At 45.6% G+C, this 25,980-nt stretch overlaps 1 protein-coding gene across 1 annotated transcript; it reads right to left on the bottom strand.

Annotated features, from left to right (window-relative positions):
- Positions 1 to 5,449: 5,449 nt before the first annotated feature.
- On the bottom strand, positions 5,450 to 25,980 carry KIFBP (kinesin family binding protein). Its single transcript, XM_004617112.2, has 7 exons — positions 25,539 to 25,980; positions 24,567 to 24,665; positions 15,932 to 16,011; positions 15,351 to 15,534; positions 11,620 to 11,704; positions 10,542 to 10,657; positions 5,450 to 6,860 (listed from the first exon to the last, which is right to left on the bottom strand). The coding sequence occupies exons 1-7, from the start codon at positions 25,956 to 25,958 to the stop codon at positions 5,985 to 5,987; spliced, it is 1,860 nt and encodes a 619-aa protein (XP_004617169.1). The 5' UTR covers positions 25,959 to 25,980; the 3' UTR covers positions 5,450 to 5,984.

Genomic DNA, 25,980 nt, shown 5'->3' with positions numbered 1-25,980 from the left:
CAGGGCAAGCACCCTACCCGCTGTCCTATCACTCCAATCCCTGTCTGGATTTTTTTCAAAGTCCAATCATTAAAGTAATGGTTAAAAACTTTTTTTTTTTTTTTTTTTTTGCTTTTTGGGTCACACCCAGCGATGTTCAGGGGTTACTCCTGGTTTTGCACTCAGGAATTACTCCTGGCAGTGCTTGGGGGACCATATGGGATGCCGGGGATCGAACCCGGGTCGGCCTCATGCAAACGCCCTACCCGCTGTGCTATCGCTCCGGCCCCAATGGTTAAAAACTTTTGGAGTGAGTATTAGAGGCCCTAATTCTCTCTCCCACAGTGATTAGAGCTCTCAGGTGCCGGAATGTGGCTTCTTGGTGGAGGGATTATCTTTGGGGCAGGAAGATGAGGGTTCAAGCCTCAGGACACCCCAGAAGCACTGTCACTTGGGATGCCGAGACCTAGTCATGTGCAATCTCACACCCACAACCCAGGGTGGGGTGAGCACCCCAACTGGGGTGTGCAGCTCCCCGGCAAACACAACTGAGTGTGTGACCCCCAGGGAGCCAAGCATTTGAGCCCCCAACCAAGTGCCCCAATAGAAGGGAAGAGGGAAGATTCCATCTCTCTTGAAAGCAGTAAGACCGAAGAGCTGTCTATGCACTGCCCCTTGCGCCTCCCTGTGCACAGAGACTCTGGGGCCTTTAACAACCACCATTACAGGACTGGCAATAGTACAGCGGGTGGGTGCATGCATTGCACATGGCCAACCCTAGCACCACAGACGTTCCATCCCCGGCATCACATGCTGTTCCCTGAGCACCACCAGGATTGATCCCCAAGCTCAGAGCCAGGAGTGAGTCCTGGGCATGGTGTGGTCATCAAAAACAATAGTCAAACAGAACACCATCACTGCTCAGTGTATTTGGGTTTTATCTCCTCACAGCCCACGGTTCCTAACTGGGATCAACCAAATCAGACAAGCGAGTTAGGTAGCAATCAAAAGTTTGGAAATATTCCATTATCTATTTACTGCTGCATAACTAAAAAAAAAATCTGTGCATACCTGTAAAAATATCGTGGTTTGGGCAATGGGTAGTTTTAGGCTATCTTCGTTTAGCTTCTGCCTGACTGACGTGTCAGCAGCTTCACAGATACACAGTTGTTCCTCTATACATTCTAGCCAGTAACTTCAGGGCCATTATGACGATGTTCCTTATTCTGCTCTTACTCTGACGATGCTCTGATCCTTATTCTAAGCTCCGGGGCCTCATTCAAGTCCCTGCAGCTCTCGCCAGGCCTCAGTTCTACACTCTGTCAAGGGTGGGTCATCATGCCCAAGTCTTGGAGACAGTTATGTGAGGTCAGCACCAGAAGGAATTAGGCAGAGGGGCTTTGGCAGACTTGTGAGTGCTCAGAAATACCATCTTTATGTCATATAAAATAGAAAGTAACACCTAAAATAAACCAGGAAAAGCAATTCTCTGTCAACTCTGTCCACAGGCTAACTCTCCTAGGAAAAGCTGGTTAGAAGACAGTTCACTTAAGAGATGTGTAGGGCTGTGTTAACAGCCATACTCATAATGGCAATGAAATGACCCTGAAGTCTAATAGACTCACCATTCAGCCCTTTCTAGAAACTCAGCCAACCCCCAACTACTAGGTCAATAGGCTAAAGAAATTGGGGCTGGAGAGATAGCACAGCGGGTAGGGCGTTTGCCTTGCACGCGGCCGACCCGGGTTCAAATCCCAGCATCCCATATGGTCCCCTGAGCACGGCCAGGGGTAATTCCTGAGTGCAGAGCCAGGAGTAACCCCTGTGCATCGCCAGGTGTGACCCAAAAAGCAAAAAAAAAAAAAAAAAAAAAAAAAAAGAAATAGCACTTGGGGGCCAGTGTGATAGTTCAGTGGGTAAGGTGCTTGCCTTGCACCAGGCCATCCTGGGTTTGATCCCCAACATCCCATATGGTCCCCCAAAGCCCTGCCAGGAGTAAAAGCCCTTTGCACCACTGGGTGTGACCCACCCACCATCACCAGAGAAAAAGAAAAGCAAAGAAAAAGCATTTGAAATCTGCAGTTTATTTCTAGTTCAAAACAAAAACTAAGAAAAAGGAGAGTGGTTATCTCTCCAGTCCTTCCTTTCACATGACTGGGGCAAACCGACAGCCCCGGCTCAAACTGTTGAGAGGCCAAGATGAACAGACGAGGGAGCCGGAAAGCTCCAGGCGAGCATGACTCTCCCCAAGCTGCGGGGGGGTGGTGGGAGCACAGCCAGGGCTCTCCTCCTGGCCCCATGAGAATGGCAGCAAAGCAAGGAAAATGACATTTAAACAAACCTCTTCTTTTTCATGTTTAAAGACATGAAATGGTCACTGTCGTTTAGGTGACATGGTTACACTAGTGTTAACATTTCCGGGTTTGATGTACAAAGTTACTGTACCCCACCACAACCGAAGTGCCCAGGATCCATCACTGTCCCCATGTCACCTCCAGTCCAGTCCTCCTCTTCCCCTCTTCTTGGTAATCTTGGTTTTGTAATCCAAGACCTAGGGGTTGCCATCCTTGGATACTGCCTGTTCCTTAGGCACTTTGCATGTATGTATGTGTGGATAGGGGTGCAGTCATTTTGTAAATCACCAAAAAATTGCACATTATTATAACCATATTACCTCACTGTCAGGATCCCTGAGTGCAGAGTCAGGAGTAAGCCCTGAACACTGCCAAGGGTAGCCCTAACTGGACCCCACCTCATAAAAGCAAACAAAGTCTTTTTCTTTAATTTTGTATGGAGCAACTAAAGGACGGACAGACAGGCAGAGACTCACATGCACGCGCGCATGTATGTACTGCCACTGTCAGCCCTCTCCACCCCCTCCAACCCCCCAGGAAGGCAAGTTTGTTTGGTTTTGCACTTTTGTTTTGAGGCCTCACCCAGCAGTGTTCAAGGGTTACTCCTGGCTCTGAGCTCAAGAATCACTCCTGGAGGTACACAGGGGTGGCAAAAATGGAAGCCAGGTTGGCCACATACATGGCAAATGCCCTACCTGCTGTACCATCACTCCAGCCTCAAGAAGCCAAAGTTGACCCTGGGATACATCCTGGCCAGATGATTCTCAGACTAAGAAGAGAAACACTGGCCATACCTGTAAGTGATTAGACAAACTGTTATGCATAGGACAGCACGTTCATTCTTGCGACTTTCTCCATGCTGTTGCACTTGACGGTCTCTTGGTTTCTCTCTGACCTGTAGCATCGGTCCTGTCCCTCCCAACACTGAGGTACAGCCTTTCTTGAGTACTAGTCACCCCAGCTCACTGTCGAAGTCTGACCAGTATTGCTTTAGTTCTCAAGTTTGGTACTCAAAGTTCTGTGAGTGATCCATAAATCCTGTCACTAAAGATGTTACCTTTTCTGCCCACTCTTACAACAGAGGGGTTTCCAATACCCATGTTCCATCACAAGAGTTAGGGGAATCAACCTTTTTCCTATAAGACAGTAAAGATGTGTGCAGAAACATAACATGCCACTTTGGAATGGAAACACCAAATTTTTGTAGAGTTGTTTCAATGCAGGGCTGGAGTGATAGCACAGCAGGTAGGACGTTTGCCTTGCACATGGCCAACCCGGGTTCGATTCCCAGCATCCCATAGGGTCCCCCGAGCACCACCAGGAGTAATTCCTGAGTGCAGAGTTAGGAATAATCCCTGTACATCGCTGGGTGTGACCCAAAAAGCAAAAAAAAAAAAAAAAAAAAAAAAAAAAGAATTATTTCAATGCAATGTGTTTGGTGTTTGTCGTCATTTTAGCCAATTGTTTATAACTGTGTTCCTTTGATTTTCAAAGTGAATAAATATAGAAATAGAAGACTGTTATAAACAAATCTTTGGCATCCTGGATAATTCCAAATGCCATGGGACCAAGGAAATTTGAGAATTACTGGTCTAGTCTGAAGGCCAGGGGTTGCTGTTTTTGGGAAGCAGTGCCAGGGCAGGGGAGGAGTTTGTATGCTAGACTCTGAGTTGAGGATGTCACTGCAAACCAGCCTGTGAAAGAATTGCTGAGAACTAAAACATCTTTGGGGTTGCTGGAGGCAGAGTCAAACCCAGTAGTATCTCTGAGGCTACTCTCAACTCAGTGCTCAGGGGACCATGTGGTACTGGGGACCAAGCCTCAGCCTCCTACAGGCATGCATCCTATTCACCCATCTGTACAGTGCCCAAAGGCCAAGCCTTAAAATGTGAAAAGTGACTACAAACAGGATGTGTAGCTGTGTCATGTATGATGCTATTAGGATAAAAATTGGCTTTAAAATGGGGCCTGCTATCTTTCCGTTTTATCTTTTGAACTCAAATTGAGTAACAGTTTAAAGAAAAAAGTTATGAAGGCTTAAGAGGGCACATTTTCTATATCCATTCAGCTTATCTTAGTGATAGTAATAATTTTCATATCTTAGTGTTAGTAATAATTCTGGGATAAACAGGGGGTGTGCTGTTTAACAGTTTCTTTTTCCCCAGATAAACAACCAGAAATGAAATTGCTGTATCATATGACAGCTTGCTAAACAGAATTCCTTTTTTGTTTGTTGGGTGCTAAGAGCTCACTCCTGGCTTTGCACTCAGGGATCATTCCTGGCAAGGCTCAGGCGACCATATGGGGTGCTGGGGAATGAACCCAGGTCAACCGTGTGCAAGGCAAGTGCCATCCCCACTGTACTATCTCTTTGTTTAAATTGCCGGGGTCCATGTGGTGGTGACAGGGACTGAACCCAGGACCTTGCTCTCTTCGCACCAACTTTTATAACTGATTTTTATTTGAGCATTAAACAAGGAATACATTTCAATTCTGTACTTTTTTGGAGAACTACACCTGACTGTGCTTAGGGCCTATTCCTGGTGGGGCTTGGGAGGCCATATGGGGTACCAGGGAGCACACCCTGGCCAGCCATATGCAGGGCAAGCAACTTCCTCGCTGGACTATTGCTCCGACCCGTCAATTCTGTTTCTTATAGTGACGGTATGAAATACAAAATATGGACCAACAGTGCACAGTAGTAGCTCAACAGCTATTCAAAAAAATGGGGTTTTAATGTTTCTGTGTAATGGTACTGAAATTATTCTCTGGGGGCTGTGCAAATAGTACAGAGGTTAAAGCACTTGCTTTGCATGTGGTCAACCACGATTTGATCCAAGGCACTTCATATGGTCCTGAGCACCACCAGCTGCGGTCAAATAATTTCAAAAAAGGGCATTCTCTGGTTTCAAGTTAAGAAAATACAATGAAGTATCAAATATAAAACTGATGATCTTTTGTTTGGGGGACACACTTGGTGGTGCTCAGAGGTACCCCAGCTCTCTTAAGGAGTTGTTCTGGATGGTGCTCAGGGACTGCATGATGCTGGGACTGAACACAGGCCTCCACATGTGAAGCATCAAACCAGTTCTCCCAGGAAAACAAAAGAAACAGCCTTTTATTAGTGAAAGAAGTCAGTTTATTATATTTCAGCAAGGCCTCATAATTAAGACAAACCACTTTACAACAATATAACTTAGTTTTTTTTAAATATCTTCAAAAGGAAAGAGTTCTCTGGGAATTTAGGAAAGAATTTAGGGAAGAATAATTATAGTAAGTTACATTTTTAATTCTAATATAGTAACAGGCTTCTCTACCAGGTAAATAACCCAGTATTTTTGTTCTGTTTAATCATCAAGTTTGAGTCAACTAAGAACCTGCCTTGGGAACCTGAGCAGGAAAGGTTTCTATTTAAGTAGGAAAGAGCAATTTAAAGTACGAATCACGTTATTTTAACAAGGCCATTTACATAATCAGATTTATCAGTTATCGTTAAGTTGGTTAAGGTCCTAGCAAAGACTAACTAGTCTGAGGGAGCTGGGTTCAGACCACTTGTCTGGCTCTAAGGATAAACATCACAATGGAAGTGGCCCCTCTGACGACAGCAAACATCGCTTTCTGTTGCACTTTCTCCCCCATTAGAAAGCAGGGTCAAGCCAGAGCCATCTTGGTTCTGAATCGCTCCATCTTTGTGGGGAGAAGACTCACCATTTCTTTACTCAGTTCGAGTTCCACTTCGATCTCCTGGGCCGCCTCGGGGTGCCTTTCACAGTAATCAACGATGAATCTGTAATGTTCTAATGATGTGGCCAAGTTCTCTAACTCTCTCTTGGGGTCTGGGGTGATGATTTTGCCATAGAGACGAGCAACTCGAAACTTAGCTAACATGGCAGGGCGAAGGACATCTTCCCCTATGTGCTCAGGAAACACTTTGTTGGGGTCTCTCAGGGAGTCTAAGAACAGCTGGTAGTACTTCAGTGCTGACTTATTGAGGCTATTGATTTTCTTCACGATGTGTGAGTCGGGATCCCTCAGCTTGTCAGCAATGGCCACCTTCAAGTCCATCATGTCATAGTAAGCATGTGCAATCTCAAACTGAATCTGTCTGTTGACCAGCAGGTAATACTGAGGATTCAGGTCTACGATTAGAGGCTCCAGCATGGCTATTCGTCGTTTATGCATTTTGCACCGTCTCTCCAGGTCAGTTTCAAAGAACGCGAGCACCTTAAACAGAGAACTGTGATCCTGAACAACCTCGATATGGTCAGTAACATAACCGTCAATCTGAAAGAACTCTTTGGCCTCAGAGACATAGTGCTGACCCAGTAAGAAAAGTTCTCTGGCTTCTTCAAAATCTAAGGGCCTCAGGTAGCCCACTTTCTCCTCTATGGCAGAGATGGCGTCACAGAGTTCACCGCTTCCGAACTGCACGGCTTTTTTCCTAACATTTTCTTCCTCATCTAGTTCTTTTTTCCTTAAAGTTCTAAGCTCATATTGCTTGTCAAGATCAAGCTCTCCTATGTTGTCCTGAAAGGGGAAAAAAAAAGAAAACAAAGCCCGAAACATGGTCAAATAGGACTGTGATCTTGTCAAACAATATCGAAGACTAAGAATAAAGTTTCTTCCTTCCCAGTCTGGTTTAGCAGGTCACCATTTCTGGCCATGGCAGTATGAACTGAGAAGTTTAAATGGTGTCTAATTAGAGGACCTCGAGAGCTCCAGAGGTAGTACAACGGGGGCTTTGAGGGGGAGGGTGTATGTCTGCTTGCATGTGTCTGACCTGGGTCCAACTCCCAACATCACATATAATCTCTGATCTGAGCACTGCCAGGATATCCTGAGCATCGCTGGGTATAACTCCCCCCAAGCCTCCCTACCCCCTAAAAAAGTCTAATTCTATTTCAATTATATTGAAACAAAACATCTGGGAAGTCCTCGAAAGAGAGCTCAAAGGGTTGGAGTACACAGGAGCCCCAGTTCTGACCCCCGGTCCCCCAGTAAAAAAAAAAAAAAAAAAGATGGGGCCGGAGCGATAGCACAGCGGGTAGGGCGTTTGCCTTGCACGCAGCTGACCCGGGTTCGATCCCCGGCATCCCATATGGTCCCCCAAGCACTGCCAGGAGTAATTTCTGAGTGCAAAGCCAGGAGTAACCCCTGAGCATTGCTGGGTGTGACCCAAAAGGCAAAAAAAAAAAAAATTAATTTAGAAAAAGATATTCAAAGACGTCGCTTATATACAACTTATTTGCTTTGGGAAACTAAACTCATTTATAGTGATTCCTTCAGATAAGAAAATGTATGTGAAAGTAACTTGAGAACTGAGAAACATAATATGCCTGCAATATATTATTTCAAGTATTTTTTGGGCCATACCTGGTGGTGCCAGAACTGAACCCAGGTCAGACACTTGCAAAGCAAGCACCTTAACTTCTGTACTATCTTTCTGACCCATGTACCCATCTTTAGTAGCATTATTTTAACAAGTGAACAAAAATAGTCTACCTCCTAAAACATTTAATGGAGATGCCATTTAGATTAATGGTGGTAGGATATGTATACTATTTAATGAAGTGTATTACAGTGAGGTTCTAGAGCTCTTTAAAAAAAAAAAGGTATTGCTGTTTTGGGCCATACCTAGTAGTGCTCAGGAGACCATACAGGGCATAAGGGATTGAACCCTGGTCAACCATGTGCAATGCAAGCGTTTCACCCACTTGTATTACCGTTCCGGTTCCCTGGGGTTCTTTAAGACATAGAGTCAAGTCAAATTTACATCCACAGTTAGCTAATTCTCCCTTCCCCCACCTCCCAGGACAAAATACAAAACACAGGGCTGGAAGTAGCTCAAAGAATCACAGCTCATGCTCAATATTCTGAAGCCCTGGGCTTGATACCCAGCACTGCCAGAGTAGGCCCTCTGCTCACCAAAACCTACAAAGATGGTTAAAAAAAATAAACATAAGGTCCCTTGATGCTCAGTTCTGATTTTTGGTCTATACCCAGAAGTACTCAGGGAGTGTAAGGAACTAAACCCAGGTCAGCTGTGTATAAGGGAAGTCCTTCCTAACTGCATGGTCTCTCCAGGCAGGCACTGTTCAGAACAGTCCATCAGCGCAGTGTACAAGGTGACCAAGGGGCTACATATCGCCAAGTAGCGCTACAGAGGTATGTTATACACCCAATTCCAAAGACTTGGTGAAAAATAAAAGTAAAATACCCTAATTTATTTTTGTGTGCATGGGGTAGGGGGTTGGGGGTTTGAGTCACACCTGGCAGTGCTCAGGGCACCATATACAAAGCTGAGGATCAAACTTGAGTGGGCAGCATACAAGGGAAGCACTTAAACCCCTATGCTATTTCTCTGATCTAAAAGGACCTCAATTTTAAGATTGATGTAGAAATTATAAGACCTTTATATACTAGGCTATATGTAAAACTCAAATTACTGCTTTTTCCCTCTTTTCTCATATGAATGCTAATTATTTTTAATTATTAAAAAAAATTAGGGGCCAGAGCAATAGTACAGCAGGTAGGTTCAATCCCCGGCATCCCATATGGTCCCCCAAGCACCACCAGGAGTTTTCTCAGTGCAAACACAGCAGTAACCCCCGAGAATTGCTAGGAATGACCCAAAAAGCACACACACACAACAAAAACACCACCCTAACTGGAGAGCCAGCATAACAGCTCAACCAGTTAAGTGCATACTTTGCATGTAGGAGGCCTAAAATCACATGCTGGAACAACTCCAACCCTACTGAGTATGTCCCAAAAGCCAAAGAAAATTAAAGACTGGTATGCTATTTTAGGGGACCGTACTAGCTAATAGGTGACATCCTCTACCCGTGGCTGAGCTGTCCTCGGGAGGATGAAGGCCAGATCTACAGCCTAGCAAGAGCGTCTCTGAGCTCTCCAAGAACTTCCTCTTCAGCAACCAGGTTCTGATGCTCGTGTTACTCTGTGAAGGGATGTAATGGCCCTGAAATACTGTGATCAGTCGGACAGTCACAATCTAGTATCATCCCTGAAACAACCCTCTCCACTTCCTAGGAATAACCCCTGAGCGTTGCTGGGTATTTCCCCCAACTCAAAGAAAAAAAATTGCAAAATTAAAGAAAAATTCAGAAGAGTATTTGATAATCATTTACATGTACAGGGGTTAAGATCCTTGACTTCATGCTGCCAACACAGTATGATCCCCAGAGCCCATCAGGAGTGATCCCAAAACAAAAACAAAAACAAAAAAAATCGATCGTATTTTCTAGTACCATTAGATGTTAATACAATCAAATGAAAAAAAATAATTCCTCTGGGAACTCTCCTAAGACTCTGTATTTAGTAAGTTATATCTAAATGATTTCTTTGGGTGGAGGGACCTCACCTGGCAGTGCTCATGTGCTCAGACTGTTGAACTATCTCTCTGGCCCTGCATCCAAATGATCTGTCTTTCATACCGGTTGAAAACTAGGTCTCATGGGGCTGCAGCGTTAGCACAGCAGGTTGGGCATTTGCCTTGCATGCGGCTGACCCTGGTTTGATTCTCAGCATCCCATATGGTCCCCCAAGCACTACCAGGAGTAATTCCTGAGTGCATGAGCCAGGAGTAACCCCTGCATCGGCGGATGTGACCCAAAAAGAAAAAAAAAAAGAAAACTAGGTCTCAGTATGGACTAACAAAAGTAAACCCCTTGAAGGGCTGGAGCCATAGCACAGTGGGTAGGGCGTTTGCCTTGCACGTAGCCAACCTGGGTTTGATTCCCAGCATCCCATATGGTCCCCTGAGGACTGCCAGGAGTAATTCCTGAGTGCAGAGCCAGGAGTAACCCAGGTGAGCACTGCCGGGTGGGACCCAAAAAGGAAAAAAAAAAAAAAGTAAACCCCTTGAGCATACAGCTCTGAAGTGGCAGGGATAGAGGCATATTTATTCTTATAAATAGTAACATATTAATTCACACACTAATACATAAATACTATTATCATTTAAAAATAAATTAATATTTCTCCCTCACCTGACCTCTTGAAAGCTTTGTCTAGCCAAAGACAAATCTTTCCGGAAGAGGGAATTTGGTCTCAAGCAGACTGAAAGCCTTGGCTGAAGAGCGAGTGTGTTCCACATACATGCAGGCGCCCAAGGAGCAGTTCCCAGCTTAAGCCGTTATTTACCTCCCACTCATCTAGGGCAGAAAAGGCAACTTTCCCCAGCATTACCTGCATGGAAAGCTGGGCGTTCTGCAGGAGAGCCAAACAGTATTTGATCCAGCATCTCGCTATTTCCCCTTTTCTCTGATGATAAAGCTCTGGGACATCACCTTCCGTTTCGGGAGCTAAAATTATACAAAGTATGGTTGTCTAAATTAATGGTACCAGCTGTCATTTGCACTGTTTTCATTTTTTTTCACATCCTTCTCTCCTGATTACTAAGGCAACAGATTCTCCCTGAGCACTGGGTCGAGGTTTGTACAAGTGAAAACACTGGGTCAGAGCTTTGTCATTTTCAAGCTACGTGCTGGCTTTGAGGCCGCACCTGGCAGTGCTCAGGGGTCCCCGACACAGTTCGAGGCAGTCACACAGCGCAGGGCTCAGACCTGGGCTCCGGGACGTAAAGCACATGCTCGAGCCCTTTGAACAGTCCCAATATTCTTGATAGATCACTATCAAATTATTTTTAACAAATACCCAAACTTATAATTTGTGCGTGCTCAATGAAAGCACTGCTGTACACTTTTTTACTTGCTGTTTAGTCCTGATTGTTTCTGGACAAGGGCCTGATAGACTCCAATCAGAAAGCTTGCACATGGGTGAAGGCCCTGCATGTGGCCAACCCCGGTTCAACCCTGGATAGTCCCTAGCAGCTGACAGGAGTGGCCCCCAAATCAACTGTTTAATTTAATAGTCAACATTCTTTTAGCTTTCATAGCTTCTATATTCTTCTGATTCATAATGATAAAGAAAACTGTGAACTTTTAAGAAAACCTGTTTCAAGAAAACCCACACTTTCTTTTTTCAGCAGAATCAACTGAGAACCTCACACATGGCAGACACGTGCTCTGCCCTGAGCCACATCCCGGCCCACCAAGAACCCATTGCTGCAGCTGGAGAGATAACGCAGGCTTTAAGGCACACATGGATGCAGCCCGCCTTGAACTAATCCTCGGGCCACAAGACCCCCAGACCACACAGAGCAGCCCTACAGCACTGCCATATGTGCCCACTCTCACCAAAAAATAAGTAAAATTACATAATAGTTTCTGGAATACTATGGAGTGAAACATGAACACAAACTTACCATCTTCTGTAGTGAGAATCTTTCCAGTCTGACTGAAAATGACATTAGCAGCTGATAAACAGTGCCTAGCCTCCATAAAGCACAGCTGAAGAAATAAACAAGAATGGATGCACTTATCAGACGGCATTTCTTGCAACTGATAGTTTATAAAGTCGGTTAAAAAGAAAAACAGGGGGTGGACAGACAGTAAAGCAGATAGGGCATTTGCCTTGCATGCAGTCAAACCAGGTTTAATCCCTGGAACCCCATATGGTTCCCCAAGACCAGGAGTGTTCCCCCTCCCACACAAAAGAGGAAAAACCTACAAAGGAGACCTTGGAGAGTTGTTCAATACTAAGAACATCAAAGGGCCAGTGTGAAGTACAGCGGGTAGGGCACTTGCCTTGTTCATGGCCTACCCGGAGTCACTCCCCAGCACCCCATCAATCCCCTGGGCATGACTACACCTGGCCCCAAAAGAAAAACTCAGCTTCAGAGTTACAGATCTTTCTGAACTATTACACATGAACAAATCTGAGTTTCCTGTTTATCCAAATTATTTGGAACATTGGTATACACTTAATTAGCCTATTTATTCATTTTTCTCTTAGAAGTTTTTAATACTGAAATGCACTTTCACCTTTCCTCAAAGATCTTAATCCTCAGTAAGGTATCATCAATAGAAATACTTTATTTCCAATTAAGAAGTCTGTGAAATTCTGGTAATTCTCTGTGTATGAGAGTTCCTTAATATTCTGATTATCTGCTGCTGTATTCTTACTAAGATTTTGTTTGTTCTGCTTCTGTGTACCCTATGTCCCAGAACTTCATTCAGGAAAGTGATTAGCAGGAGGAAAGAAGAGGCTATGGTGACAGAGCATTGCATTCAGGACTTTTGATCAAAGGTCTGAACCCTGGTAGAAATCCTATGCCATAGATCAGGAGATGGCTCAGGGGGCTGCAGCGGGCGCTGTGCACGCTAGAGCCCAGTGCTCAATCCCCAATGCCATGTGGCCCCCTGAACACTACTGGGACCCCAACCCCAGACACTGAGCACCTGTACATGTGGCTCCAAAACAAAACCAGGAGAAATTCCAGTGCCTTCAGTTAAACTCATGAATCCATTCTGCTATGGTCATCATCAAAAAGTACTACCAGGGTCTCTGTTTAGGGCACTTTTTCATCCTTTGGAGGCCTCTTTGTTTAGCAACTTCAAAATTACATATCTACAATAATTGTAATGGACGCTTAAAACTTTATGAATATTGACAGCACTAATCTAGATACTAAGGTATCATCATCATCATCATCATCATCATCCTGTTGATTGTCGAATTTCTTGAGCGGTCTCAGTAACGTCTCCATTCGATATAGCCTTGAGATTTTAGAAGCCTCTCTTTACTCATTCTTCCCAATGATGCCGAATTGGGATCAGGGTCAGGGGATTGAGGGTCAGGGGTCAGGGAATTAAGACCCAGCATTGTTACTGGTTTGGGCATATGAATACACCATGGGGAGTTTGCCCACAGGCTCTCCCATGTGGGCAGGAAATCCTCGGTAGCTTGCCAGGTTCTTCAGAGGGAGAAGTAGGCTATAAGATGTCACACAGATACTAAGGTATAATAAAAAAAATTTAACCCTTTGGACCCTGTTGCGGAGCGAGCATGATGGAAGAGCCCAAGGAAGCGCCCTTGGACTCCAAGCAGCCCACTGAACTAATTCCGGCACGCGATCGGAGACCCCACGGCGGGCTGAAACAGTGGGAACCGGGCATCCCCCAATTCTTTTAACCTCTCTCTCTCAACTCCTTCCTCCCGAGCACAGCGCAGGGGCCTCGGCTTTCTGAGCGCAAAATGGAGACGCCGAGCCCCTCTCTAGGTTTCTCCATCTTATGAGCACCACAAAAGGGTAAAAGTTTATAGTGATGTTATTTCTGGTTGTACTTTCCCTGGACTTTATATAGAAACCCAAAACCGCGCGGCCGCGGCAGATGACCTAATGTCATCTTAGCATCAGCAATATGTAATGGTTCCATTTTAATGGGTCCGACTTTTGTGGGAGATCCTAACAAGAATAGTAAGTATGTTGCTGAAATATTGAAGCCAATCAAAGTGGCAGCCATCTCTCTAGACTGAACTAAGCTATATCCCCACGCTGGCGGAGAAGAAAGTTTCTTCTTTCTCGGGAAGAAACACGGCGTGGTGTCAACTATAGTGTGATGTCCATTAAGCAAACAGACCTGGTGGCGTGGGAATGGAATATAAGGGGAAAAACTATGTACATGGAACAGTGAGACGCTGGTGGAATCTCGAGCCGGAGCTGATACCAGCGCAAGACCTTCGGTTCCAGAAACTGCTTGCAGACACTCTACTAGTCTATCAACTAAGCCAGAGCCCCACGCCTGCTGATGACGGGAAATAACCATCCTTTTCGGTTTTCTTTTTTTTTTCCCTTGTCAGGCAGCATGGCGATTATTAAACAGGCGTGAACTCGGTGGCTCGGGGCAAGGGGGAAAAAGAAAAGTTATGTAACAAACAGCGGGACTTAATATCTCTATATTCTTAGCAGTGGAGAACTATCAAATGCCTCCTTGGCAATAGGACTGTCTTTTTCTTTTTTGGGGGAAACCCCAACAACGGTAGTGAGTTGTGCGTTGAAACATGGAATGTAATCGAGATAAGGCGTAAACGAAGTGAAACTTATCACTTACAAGGGTGGGGACTGGGGAGGTGGGAGGGGGTGGCAGGTATACTGGGGGGGTTGGTGATGGAAGATGGGCACTGGTGAAGGAAAGGGTGTTTGAGTATTGTATAACTGACATAATCCTGAGAACTATGTAACCCTCCACATGGTGATTCAATAAAATTTAAAAAAAAAAAAAATTTAAGTTATTGGGGATGGTGAGAGCTCAGCAGGCAGAGGGATCACATGCTTTGCCCGCAAAAGGGCAGGCTTCAAGCCTCAGCCCTGCACGGTTGCCTGACACCACTGGGAATGTGGCCCAAAGCAACAGAACATTGCTTATGTGGAACAAGCATTAACTTTCATGGACTGAACTTAGGTTGGACTCAGACAAGACCATGGCCCTAATCACTGTACTATTTCTTCAGTCCCTCAGAGATATTTCTAACATAGGAACATTATATGTGGGTTAATTCTGGGAAAAAAAAAAAACTGAATGCATCACATGCTGTTATCAAAGCACACATTTAACAGTCGACTTCCTCAGACAAATTCTCTTATTACCAGATTACCACTGCATCCAGATAAAGCCTTATCTACAAGAGAAAATCTGTACTTTTAAATATAATCCCCCTAAAATGAAATAAATGAGCTGGCACGACTACTTTAAAGAACTGGACAAAGGTTACATAATTTTAGGGGGCTAGCAACATGTAACAAAAGATAAAACTATTTTAAGATTCAAAAAAATTCAATGCAATAAAAAGGTACAAATGGACAAATGATAGTATAGCAGATAGGGTACTTGCCCCATGTGGCAGACCCAGGTTCAATCCCTGGCACACCCTGAACACACAGCCAGGAGTAAGCCCTGGAACTTGCCAGTTGTGGTCCAAAAAAGGTTCAAAACTGAGTACACTGGCAAACTGGGTTGCATTTTTCTGTTCAGCTTATAAAATACAAAAGATTTGCTTTTAAAAGATGAATTTTCAAGATACTACTGTTGCTTTTCTTTTTTTTTATTATTCACACTACCAATAACTATTTGATAAGTGCCCAGAGCAGCTTACCTTATTGATATAAAACTGTGATAAGGTGGCAGCATTAATAGCCCACTCCATCGGGTGGTAGGCATTGTGCTCAAGCTGGCGCTTCAGGGTGCTGTGGCAATAGTGAGCCGCCTTCTCGAACATTTCCATGTGCTGATAGACTTGAGCCAGGTAATATAAATTATGTGTATAAACCTTCTCAAATCTATAAAGAAAAAATTAGTATTGACTTAATGGTTCATTACTTATAAGGAGCATTTATACTTACTCTGATCCTCCTACCAATGCTCTGAGCTAAATGACTGCTGTATCTATGTGACAGTTAAGTGACAACGGAGCCTCAGATTTGAACAGGGTTACCTGGCAGGTGCAGGTCAAATGGAGGTCAACCTGTAAATGCACCTTCTACCTTCGTCCGGGTCAGGCTGGGGACCAACCCCAAGGCCTCACATATTCAAGGCATGCACTGCCCCTGAACCATGCCCCCAGAACCCACTTTCTATAACCTTCCAAGTGACTCAAAGATTGCTTTTTTTCTGAACGACTATTTTTCTCTCCACTGTGCTGAGACAGCTCTGGGGCTGGTTTCTGTACCCACTCACCTTTTTGATCTCTCTTGTTCAGCAAGTTTTTCTTCTTCAGGAAGAAAGTGCTCAGTAGGATCCAGGGGAGGACTCCCAATCTACAGAGAGAAACAGAATGCAGCCTGAGCACCAGCGCCACCCGCTGGAGGATCTGGAGAAAGCAACACTTAAAAGCGTCATCTCTTTCAAATTCATTTTCACGATACCTAAGACTTTCTTTATTGTTTTTTTGGGCCACACTTGGTGATGCTCAGGGTTCATTGCTGGCTCTGCATTCAGCAATCACTCCTGGCGGGGCTTGCAGAACCATACGGGGTGCTGGAATGCAGACCATTTGGGGTGCCAGAAAACAAACAAGGCAAGTTCCCTACCCAATGTACTATCTCTCTGGCCCCAGACTTTTTTCTTAATCATGAAATTTAAAGTCAGATTAAAAAAAGATTACTTACAATATCACATCTAATAAAAATTTAAATTGTAACTCTATGTTCTAAATATATTTAAATGCACTTAAAAAAAAAATCTACCAGGGGCTGGAGTGATAGCACAGCGGGTAGGGCGTTTGCCTTGCACGCGGCTGACCCGTGTTCGATTCCCAGCATCCCATACGGTCCCCCGAGCACTGCCAGGAGTAATTCCTGAGTGCAGAGCCAGGAGTGACTCCTGTGCATTGCCGGGTGGGACCCAAAAAGAAAAAAAAAAAACCACTACCAATTTACTTTCAAAGATATACAACCTTTAAATATTTTAATTCTTGATTCTCCTAAAAGGAGCTCTTTTAGGGGCTAGAGAGAGAGTGCACTGCGCCAGAGTGCTGGTTTCGATCTCTAGCACCTTATGGTCCCCTGAGCACTGCCAAGAGCAACCATTCCCCAAGTGCTCTTCACCAACAGCCAGGAGGTAGACTGCTAATCTCCATCCATTGTGACCCAAAACAACAAAAAGAGCTTTCAAAATTCTCTATTGACATGGAAAAAAGGGGTAAAAAGAAGTCCCTAGAGTAATATTGTTTTAATCTGACCACTAAAAATAATAGTAATAATAATCAATGGATTCGTGTGCATGCTTTATGTGTGTGAGACCCAGGTTTGATCCCTGGCAATGCCGGGGAAGAAGCCGTGAGCACCAGCAGATACAACCCCAAAATAGAACAATCCAAAACATCCCAGAAACTTTGATCAACTATTCTAATTATCTTTTTCTGGAAAAGAATAAGAAAAGTAAACCCAGCAGACTGCCTGCTCATTGCCTTGAGGAAGGCAGGCCCTCTCCTCCCCTCCCCCCTCCTTCTCTCTCTCTCTCTCTCTCTCTCTATCTCCTCCCCCTCTTTCCCCCCTCCTCCTCTTTTCTTCTCCCCCTCTCTCCCCCAACCCCCAAAACCCAGTGCTGCTCAGGGGTTACTCCTGGCTCTGTGCTCAGGGATGACCATATGGGGAGCTGGGGATCAACTGTGGTTGGCTGTGTGCAAGGCAAACGCCTTGCCCACTCACTGTACTACATTGCTCCAGCCCCAACATTCAATCTCTTGTGCTTCTATTTCCTCATCTATAAAATAAGGAAATAACTACCTGTTTCATGAGTTTGTGAGGAAATTAAATGAGTTAATATTGGCAATATTTATAATCCCATCTAATATCTTCTAAAAAGAGAAAAAAAAATCACAACTGCTTAAGCTCTGCCTCATCCTACTTTCATGAGGATAATCCCCTCTACAAACCCACCCTCATTTACACTGAACCCACTAAACCCCACTAGCCAGGCAGTCCATTCATATTAAAACACGCAGCCTAACATTCTGGAGGTAAACACCACCGACCCCAGGACTTGGCTCTTAGACTGCTCAGAAAGTAAAGATGACTAAGACAGGAAGCAAGGCCCAGGGCAAAGACAGAAGATAAATCATTCTTCAGAGATCTCAACTGTTTTGAGGACTTAATTTGCCTAGTTTGTCTTTCTAAGAATCAATGCATTCTCTTATCTACATACTTCACTGTTACAGCCACTATACTTCATATGTAACTCTCAAGAATCAAACTAATCCTGGGGCTGGAGTGATAGCACAGCGGGTAGGGCGTTTGCCTTGCACGCGGCCAACCCGGGTTCGAATCCCAGCATCCCGTATGGTCCCCTGAGCACCGCCAGGGGAAATTCCTGAGTGCATGAGCCAGGAATGACCCCTGTGCATTGCCGGGTGTGACCCAAAAAGCAAAAAAAAAAAAAAAAAAAAAAAAAAAAGAATCAAACTAATCCTGGGTGGGGGGTGATGGGAGGGAACCTGGGGACACTGGTGCTGGGAAATGTACACTGGTGGAGGAATGGGAGTTGGAATACTATATGACTGAAATCCAATCATGAATAGCTTTGTAAAACAAAACAAAACATATAATTAAGAGCAAACGAGGTACAGCAATAGCACAGCGGGTAGGGCGTTTGCTTTGCACGAGGCCGACCCAGGTTCGATTCCCAGCATCCCACATGGTCCCATGAGCACCGCCAAGAGTAATTCCTGAGTGCAGAGCTAGGAGTGACCCCTGTGCATTACCGGGTGTGACCCCCCCCCAAAAAAAAGCAAGAACAAACATGAGTGAGAGACAGAACAGCAGTTAAGGTTCTTAGCCCAAAACCAAAATATAGAAATAGGGTTTTCTGTTTATATTTCCATGTTAATACTAGTTTTTAATAAAATACTATAATATTTTGTTATTTTCACATTTAAATGAACAATTCCATGCACAAGAGTTTGTACTTATACACGGAAGGAAACTAACACTTAATTTGGTTTTTTTTGTTTTATTTTGTTTTTTGCTTTTTGGGTCACACCCGGCAATGCACAGAGGTTACTCCTGGCTCTGCACTCAGGAATCACCCCTGGCAGTGCTCAGGGGACCATATGGGATGCTGGGAATCGAACCCGGGTCGGCCGCGTGCAAGGCAAACGCCCTACCCGCTGTGCTATCACTCCAGCCCCTCGATTTGGTTTTGTGTGTGTCCTTTTGGAGGAAAAACTAAAACCCTTTGAGGCCAGAGTGATAGTACCATGGGCAAGGTATGCCTTATACACAGACAACCTGAGCCTGCCAGGAGTGATTTCTGAGCACAGAGCCAGGAGTAAGCAAGCCCTAAGCAATGCCAGATGTGACTCCAAAACAAAAACAAAACAATCCTGGTGCCAGAGCATAGTATAGGAGGGAGAGCATTTGCCTTGCACACAGCCAACCCAAGTTTGATCCCTGGCATTCCACATGGTTCCCCGAACACCGCTAGAGCCAGGAATAACCGCTGAGCATCACTCGATGTGATACTCCCCAGCCACTGCAAAAACCCCAAAATAGACAAAACAAACTAATACTCTCCTAGGAGGTTGGAAATGTAGTTCAGTTCTGCAAGTGTGAGGTCCCAGGCTCCAACTCCAGCACCAACGGGGGAGGGGGAAGAGGGGAATATGATGACAGTTCAATGGGGAAAAGAGCCATGACTTACCTGTTTTTTGGCCACAACCAGTGGTGCTTGGGGCTGACGCCTGAGTCTGTGCTCAGAGATTACTCCTGGCAGGCTAAGGGGGGCGTAAGAGGTGCTACAGATTGAACCCAGATAGGCTCCATGCAAGGCAAGTGCCCTACCTGCTACACTATCTCTCCAGCACCCATGACTTTTAATTCTTCTATTTGTAGCCTATTCCCCAGGGGATAAGTGTTAAGGACCCATGAGACCGCAGACATAGTACAGTTGATCAATCCCCTGCGCTTCATATGGTCATACAAGCCCTCCTGAGCACAGAGCCTGTGGTAAGCTCTGAGCACTGCCAGGTGTGGTCCAAAAACAAGTGTTAGGGGCCTATGAACACGTAGGCTACATATATATTCTAAAATTCTCTGAGGATATAATTCCATGTGTTTACTGCAATCTTAACCCTCAAAAGGGAGCATGTTATGGAAGCAATGTTTCTATTTGAGATTTTCTACCATTTCTCATAGTGACTGGCACATAGTGAAAACAATGTAATGTCACCTAGTGAATGAGCTGACAAAGCAAACAAGCGCTCCATCTATGCAGTGTTTACGGCCTATCACTGTTCCCTTGCTGTCACGATTCTGGCACAGACATGGGAGTGTGCTATACTACACAGTTCGAAAGAAGCATCTTACATTTGGTGTTGACTGACCCACCAAGGGAGGCTGCAGAGAAGGTTGGGTCAGACCCAGACTGCTACTGGATTTTTACCAGGGAGCAGTTCCCAGCATGGGGGCAACCATTAAAAAACTGGGCAGGCCCGTATTAAAAATAAAGGGCTAGAGAGACGACACATTGAGCTAGATCACAAGCACTGCACGGGGAGGCTCCAGTGTCACCCCAGCACTGCCTGATCCCACAAGCACCTCTGGGGTGGTCCTGCTGATCCCCAATGCACCCCACAGACAGGAGTGACCCTCCATCAGGCCCAATGTATGTAGTTAGAATCCCAGTTTCAATATCTGTGTGGCCTTGGATGAGTCACTTAATTTCCTAAATTTGTCAACCTTTGATTCTTCATCTACAAAATAAGGAAAAAAATAATTCTGAGAATTTTAGAAGTTTATGGGGGGGAAAAGAATTCCTTTCTCTTATGTAACTACATTACCTGAGAAGGCAAGATAGTAGCATAGAGAAAATAGACTTTGGGGTCAGACAAGCCACATTTAAAGCTTGATTCTATCAATTCAAAACCCTAATTCTGCTCACCTCACAAAGTCCTCAATGTAGCAAGAGCAAAAGGATGAAATGCAGGGCGCGCAAAGATAGTACAGTGGGTAGGGCGCTTGCCTTGCACATGGCCAACCTGGGTTCGATCACCAGCATCCTGCATGGTCCCCAGCACCACTAGAAGTGATCCCTGAGTGCAAAGCCAGGAATAACCCTGAGCATCACCAGGTGTGGCCAAAAAAACTTAAAAATTTTTTTTAAAAAAGCAACTAGCTGGGGGCTGGAGTGATAGCACAGCGGGTAGGGCATTTGCCTTGCACGTGGCCGACCCGGGTTCGATTCCCAGCATCCCATAGGGTCCCCTGAGCACCGCCAGGGGTAATTCCTGAGTGCAGAGCAATGAGTGACCCCTGTGCATCAGCCAGGTGTGACCCAAAAAGCAAAAGCAAAAAAAAAGCAACTAGCTTAAGCAGTAAATATTTCAGTAAATGCACTATAGCAGTGTCACCCTATTGCTCATCAATTTGCTTGAGCAGGCACCAGGAACGCCTCCATTGTGAGACTTGTTACTGTTTTTGGCATACTGAATACACCACGGGGAGCTTGCCAGGCTCTGCCGTGCAGGTGGGATACTCTCGGTAGCTTGCCGGGCTCTCTGAGAGGGACAGAGGAATCGAACCCAGGTTGGCCACGTGCAAGGTAAACGCCCTACCCGCTATACTATCGCTCCAGTTCTATTTTAGTAAATATTAGTTTTTATTAGTATTATCATCTAAAACTAAATTTTTACCTAAAACTAAGATGTGGGGGCCAGAGCAATCTTGCAGCGGGTAGGATATTTGCCGTGCACACAGCCAACCCAGGTTTGTTCCTCAGCATCCCATGTGGTCCCTTGAGCACAGTCAAAGATAATTCCTGGGTGCAGAGTCAGGGGTAAGCCCTGAGCATTGCTGGTGTGGCCCCCAAACCAAAAATACATAAAATGAAATTGTTAAAAACAATTTATCTTGGGACACACCTGGCAATACTCAAGGCTTATTCCTGTCTCTAAGCTCAGGTATCACTCCTGGTGGGCTCAGAGCGACTATATGGGACGCCTGAGAGCGAATCAATGGCCTGCTGTATGTATTATTTCTCCAGCCCCTGAAATGTTAGTTTTTAATTGCCACACCATCTTTGTTAAGGACTGAACATGGAAAGATGCTATTACAGGGTGGGTTTTTTTTTTTTTTGTCTTGTTTTGGTTTGGGTTTGGGGTCACAATTGTTGCTCAGAGCTCAGCTATACCAGGTATCACTCCTGGTGGGACCATAAATGGTGCTGGGAATCGAACCCAGGTCAGCTGTGCATAAGGTAAGTGCCTTACCCACTGTACTACATAACACTCTGGCCTCTTACTGCAGTTTAATCAAGCAGCACATATGCACTGTAATGCTGTACTTGACCATGCAGTTGATTATCCAAAAATTTTAACCTTTTAACAGTTACAGCATATTCCCTTTTGTTACTGTAGCCATTTCATTTCTGTAGAGCCCATTTTTAGTCTCTCTGCAGCAACTTCTTTACAATCTGATTCCCACAAGGTTTGTTCTCTTAATAGGAAGGTTCCCCCATCTGACATATGAGAAATGGACAAAGTCTGGGTCCTTGACTCCTACCAATTTTTTTTTTTCTTTTTGGGACACACCTGGCAATGCTCAGGGGTTACTCCTGGCTCTGCACTCAGGAATTACTCCTGGCGATGCTCAGGGGACCATATGGGATGCTGGGGATCGAACCCGGGTCAGCCATGTGCAAGGCAAACGCCCTACCCGCTGTGCTATCGCTCCAGCCCCCAACTCCTACCAATTTTAAATCTACCAATTTTAAATCCTGGGCCACTTGTTTACACATCTTCGCTACTTAGATCTGTTTTTTAATCTACTTCACTTTTTTAAAATTAATTTATTTTTGCTTTTTGGGTCAAACCCAGTGATGATTAATGTTACTCCTGGCTCTGCACTCAGGAATTACTCCTGGCGGTGTTGGGGGACCATATGGGATGCTGGGAATTGAACCCAGGTCAGCTGCGTGCAAGGCAAACGCCCTACCCGCTATGCTATCGTGCCAGCCTTGTTTTTTAATCTATAAAATATTTAAGTGACATTCTAACTTCTGCCATTAAGTCATAATTTATGAAACATTAAAAATATTTTATTAATGGGGCCAAAGAAACAGTAGAGCAGATAGGGCACTTGCCTTGCATGGGGCCAACTCGGTTCTATCCCAAGAACCACATATACTCTCCAAAGCCCTGCCGGGGGTGAGCCCTGAGCATGGCTGAGTATGGTCCCCAAACAAAACAAAACAATTATTGAGAATTACTGATACTCCTGGAGTTGATCTGAATGGGTATGAAGCAATATCATTGACTTTAAGAAACTGGAACTGTCATAAATACTGAGAATACAGCCTTGCATGAGGCTGATGCAGGTTCAATTCCCAGCACCTTATATGGTCCCCCCAGTCAGCTAGGAGTGATCCCTGAACACAAAGCCAGGAGTTAGCCCTGAGCACTGGCAGGTATGGCCCCAAAACAAACAAAAAAGAATTGAAAATCAGCTGCAGAATGAGTCTGAGTGCTTCTGGCCCCGTGTTCCTCTGGTGATAGGGGTTATAGGCAGGAAACGTTTGACGCATCCTATCTAGCTGAGCATCATCACCATCACCTGGTAGCTGACTGAAAAAGCAAACTCTAGGCTGAAGAGGTAACACAGGAATTTATGCACAGGCCTTCCAAGCCATCAATCCTGGTTTGACCCCCAGGTAGTCACCATACGGTCCCCGAAGCAAAGCCGACACAGTCCTAGAGGCCCTGGAGGGGGCCCTGAATGCCCCTGTGCACCACTGGTCCCAAGCAACACCATACCCTCGGGCCTTCGCATTGAACCACAGGCCCAACTGGCTAACAACCACGAAGAGGAGCCTCTGGGCATCTTAAGCACTGCTTGGGAGGCAAAAAAAAAAAAAGGGTAAGAGGAGAAAAGACAGTACCATGGTTAAGGATGTGCATCTCAAAACTTAGTTCAAGTCGTTGGCCACATACAGTCCCCCAGCACTGTCAGGAGTCCCTGAGCCCAGAGTAAGCTCTGAGCAATGCTGGACGTGGCCCAAACCCAGCCCCTCCTCTCTCAAAAGGAAAACACTTGCTTTCCTTTAAGCCCTGCAGTTCTCAGTGAAAATCAATATAAACATTTTAGATTATTTGGGGGCTGGAGAGACAGTACTGCTGGTAGGGCGTCTACCCAGCACACAGCAAACTGGGTAAAATCCCGTACCACCCTATATGGTCCCCTGAGCCTGCCACAAGTGATCCCTGAGGGCAGAGTCAGGAGTATGCTCTGAGCATCTCCATGTGTGGCCCCAAAACAAAAACAAACCAAAAATATTGTAAGTGAAAATATAAAAATACAAGTATTTTAGGGTAACATTAAAATATTTCCTATCCATCTATATTTAAAGGTCGCTATTCGACGCGACCCAAGGACTCATTTTAAGAACTCTGGGACTGGGACTGCAGAGACAGTATAGTACGTACTTGTACCCCATATGGTCCCGAGCCCCGCCAGGAATGATCCCTGCACACAGAGCCAGGAGTAAGCCTTGAGCACCACTGGGTGAGCCCAATAAAAGAACCCTAGGGCTGGAGAGGAGATAAGGCACTTGTCACGAAAGGCACAGATCCTGATTCAAATCCCAAACACAGTCAAGATAGCCCCCAATCACTAAAGAGTGTGACGCAAATCCAAACTAAAGAACCCTAAAACCTATAAGATAATTTCAGGTAATAGATGATCAACCAGACTAATATACTAAGCACTCCAAAGAAGTCCCAAAGTATACAAAACAATGACATTAATATTATGAGCAAAAAATTCTTATCCTCAATTTGAACTGTTTTATATCAAAACAAAACTGCCGACATGAAACATACCTCTTTCATATACTGGTTATACAGTGCTTCTGATGATTCTAAGTAAGCTTGTGCAGTTTCAATTTCTTCTCTTTCAGACCACAAGATACCCAAGTTATTCTGGAAAATGACGAGAAGAGAAATAAATGATGGTACTATAAATCTTCCAATTTGCGTTTCATAGTTTTAAAGTCAGTATCTACTCTTGGCAGAGTATTGGAGTCTAATTAACAACGAACTAATTATTCTTTGTATGTAGTAGGGAAGGCAACTGCTAAAACAATTCCACATGATCCTGTCTCGAGGTATTCTAGCCTTTACACAATCTCTTCCCCTGAAGGACAGGCTGGGCTTGATGACAGCCTCAACAGAACAACGAAAAGGGGCCAGAAGGTCTTCCAAGTTTGGTTTCAAACACTGTTGTTCTCGCCTGGCCGCTTCCCCTCACTTGCTCTGTCTGAGAGAAGCCAACAGTTGCGCTGACTTCACCCACCAGGGAACAGGGAGGTCCACAACCGGGCTGGACCCCCGCAGAGGACCCCAGGGGATCCTCTGAGCCCCGCCATCGGTGGTCCCTGAGCACAGAGCCAGGAATCATGCCTGAACACTGCCGGGTGTGGTCCAAAACAAAGCAAACAAGAAGACAGACTTCTCCAGAGGGCGGGCAGGGAGGGGGCGAGAGGGAGATGCAGAGGGATGCTGGGGTTCGAATGTGTGCGTGCAAGGCAAGCACGTTACTCCACGGACTGGTTCTCCGGCCCCGAGCCCAGTATATTTGGCATTCCTAAACATTCCCAAATAAATAGTATTCCCAAATATTCTGTTACAGTAAGACTGCATTAAACAGATTTGTCATCAGACAGACAAACCAACCGACCACGGGACCACAGGGGCGTGAAAAAGCCAGCCTTGGCACTTCGTCGTCATGGAAGCACCCGGGGCCGGACAAAAGGCCCGAGAAGGGCACTGAGGCACGCCGCAGACGGCTCCCACCTGCGCCTGGATGTAGAGGGAGACGCAGTCCCGCGCCAGCCGGAACCTGCGCAGCAGACGCAGGCACTTCGCCAGGTGCTCCTCGCCTGCCGACAGCTCCTCCGTGTCGATGTGGTTCACGCCCAGGTGAAACTCGATCACCGCCAGCCTCACGGCCGCCTGGGCCACGGGACCCTCGGCCTCGGCCGCGTCGGCCGGCGGCGCCGGCGCGGGGGGGCCGGCGCCCTCCTCGGCCTCGGGCCGCTCCTCCTCATCGTCGGGCGCGGGCCCCAGCAGCGCCTTGACCTCCTCCAGCAGCGCCCGGGCGCTGTACTTGGACTTGTACGGCTCCTTCTCGGGGTTTTTGTGCAGCTCCACCCGGGACAGGGCCAGCGCCGCCTGGAATTTCTCACGAACCTCGGCCCAGGGAACCCCCGCCATAGCGGCCTCCGCAGCCCGGGAC

This window comes from Sorex araneus, chromosome 5, assembly GCF_027595985.1.
Source record: "Sorex araneus isolate mSorAra2 chromosome 5, mSorAra2.pri, whole genome shotgun sequence".
NCBI classification, from domain to species: domain Eukaryota; kingdom Metazoa; phylum Chordata; class Mammalia; order Eulipotyphla; family Soricidae; genus Sorex; species Sorex araneus.
Note: the sequence above shows the minus strand (reverse complement) of the source record. Positions and strands in the feature narration are given on the sequence as shown.

Excerpts from the sequence above, each read along its gene's own strand:
- KIFBP (XM_004617112.2), bottom strand. The coding sequence starts at position 25,958 with ATGGCGGGGGTTCCCTGGGCCGAGGTTCGTGAGAAATTCCAGGCGGCG. Across the intron at positions 16,012-24,566 it reads ATAACCAGTATATGAAAGAG|ATTGGGAGTCCTCCCCTGGA; the intron begins GTATGTTTCATG and ends TTCTCTCTGTAG. Across the intron at positions 11,705-15,350 it reads CACAGTTTTATATCAATAAG|CTGTGCTTTATGGAGGCTAG; the intron begins GTAAGCTGCTCT and ends TTATTTCTTCAG.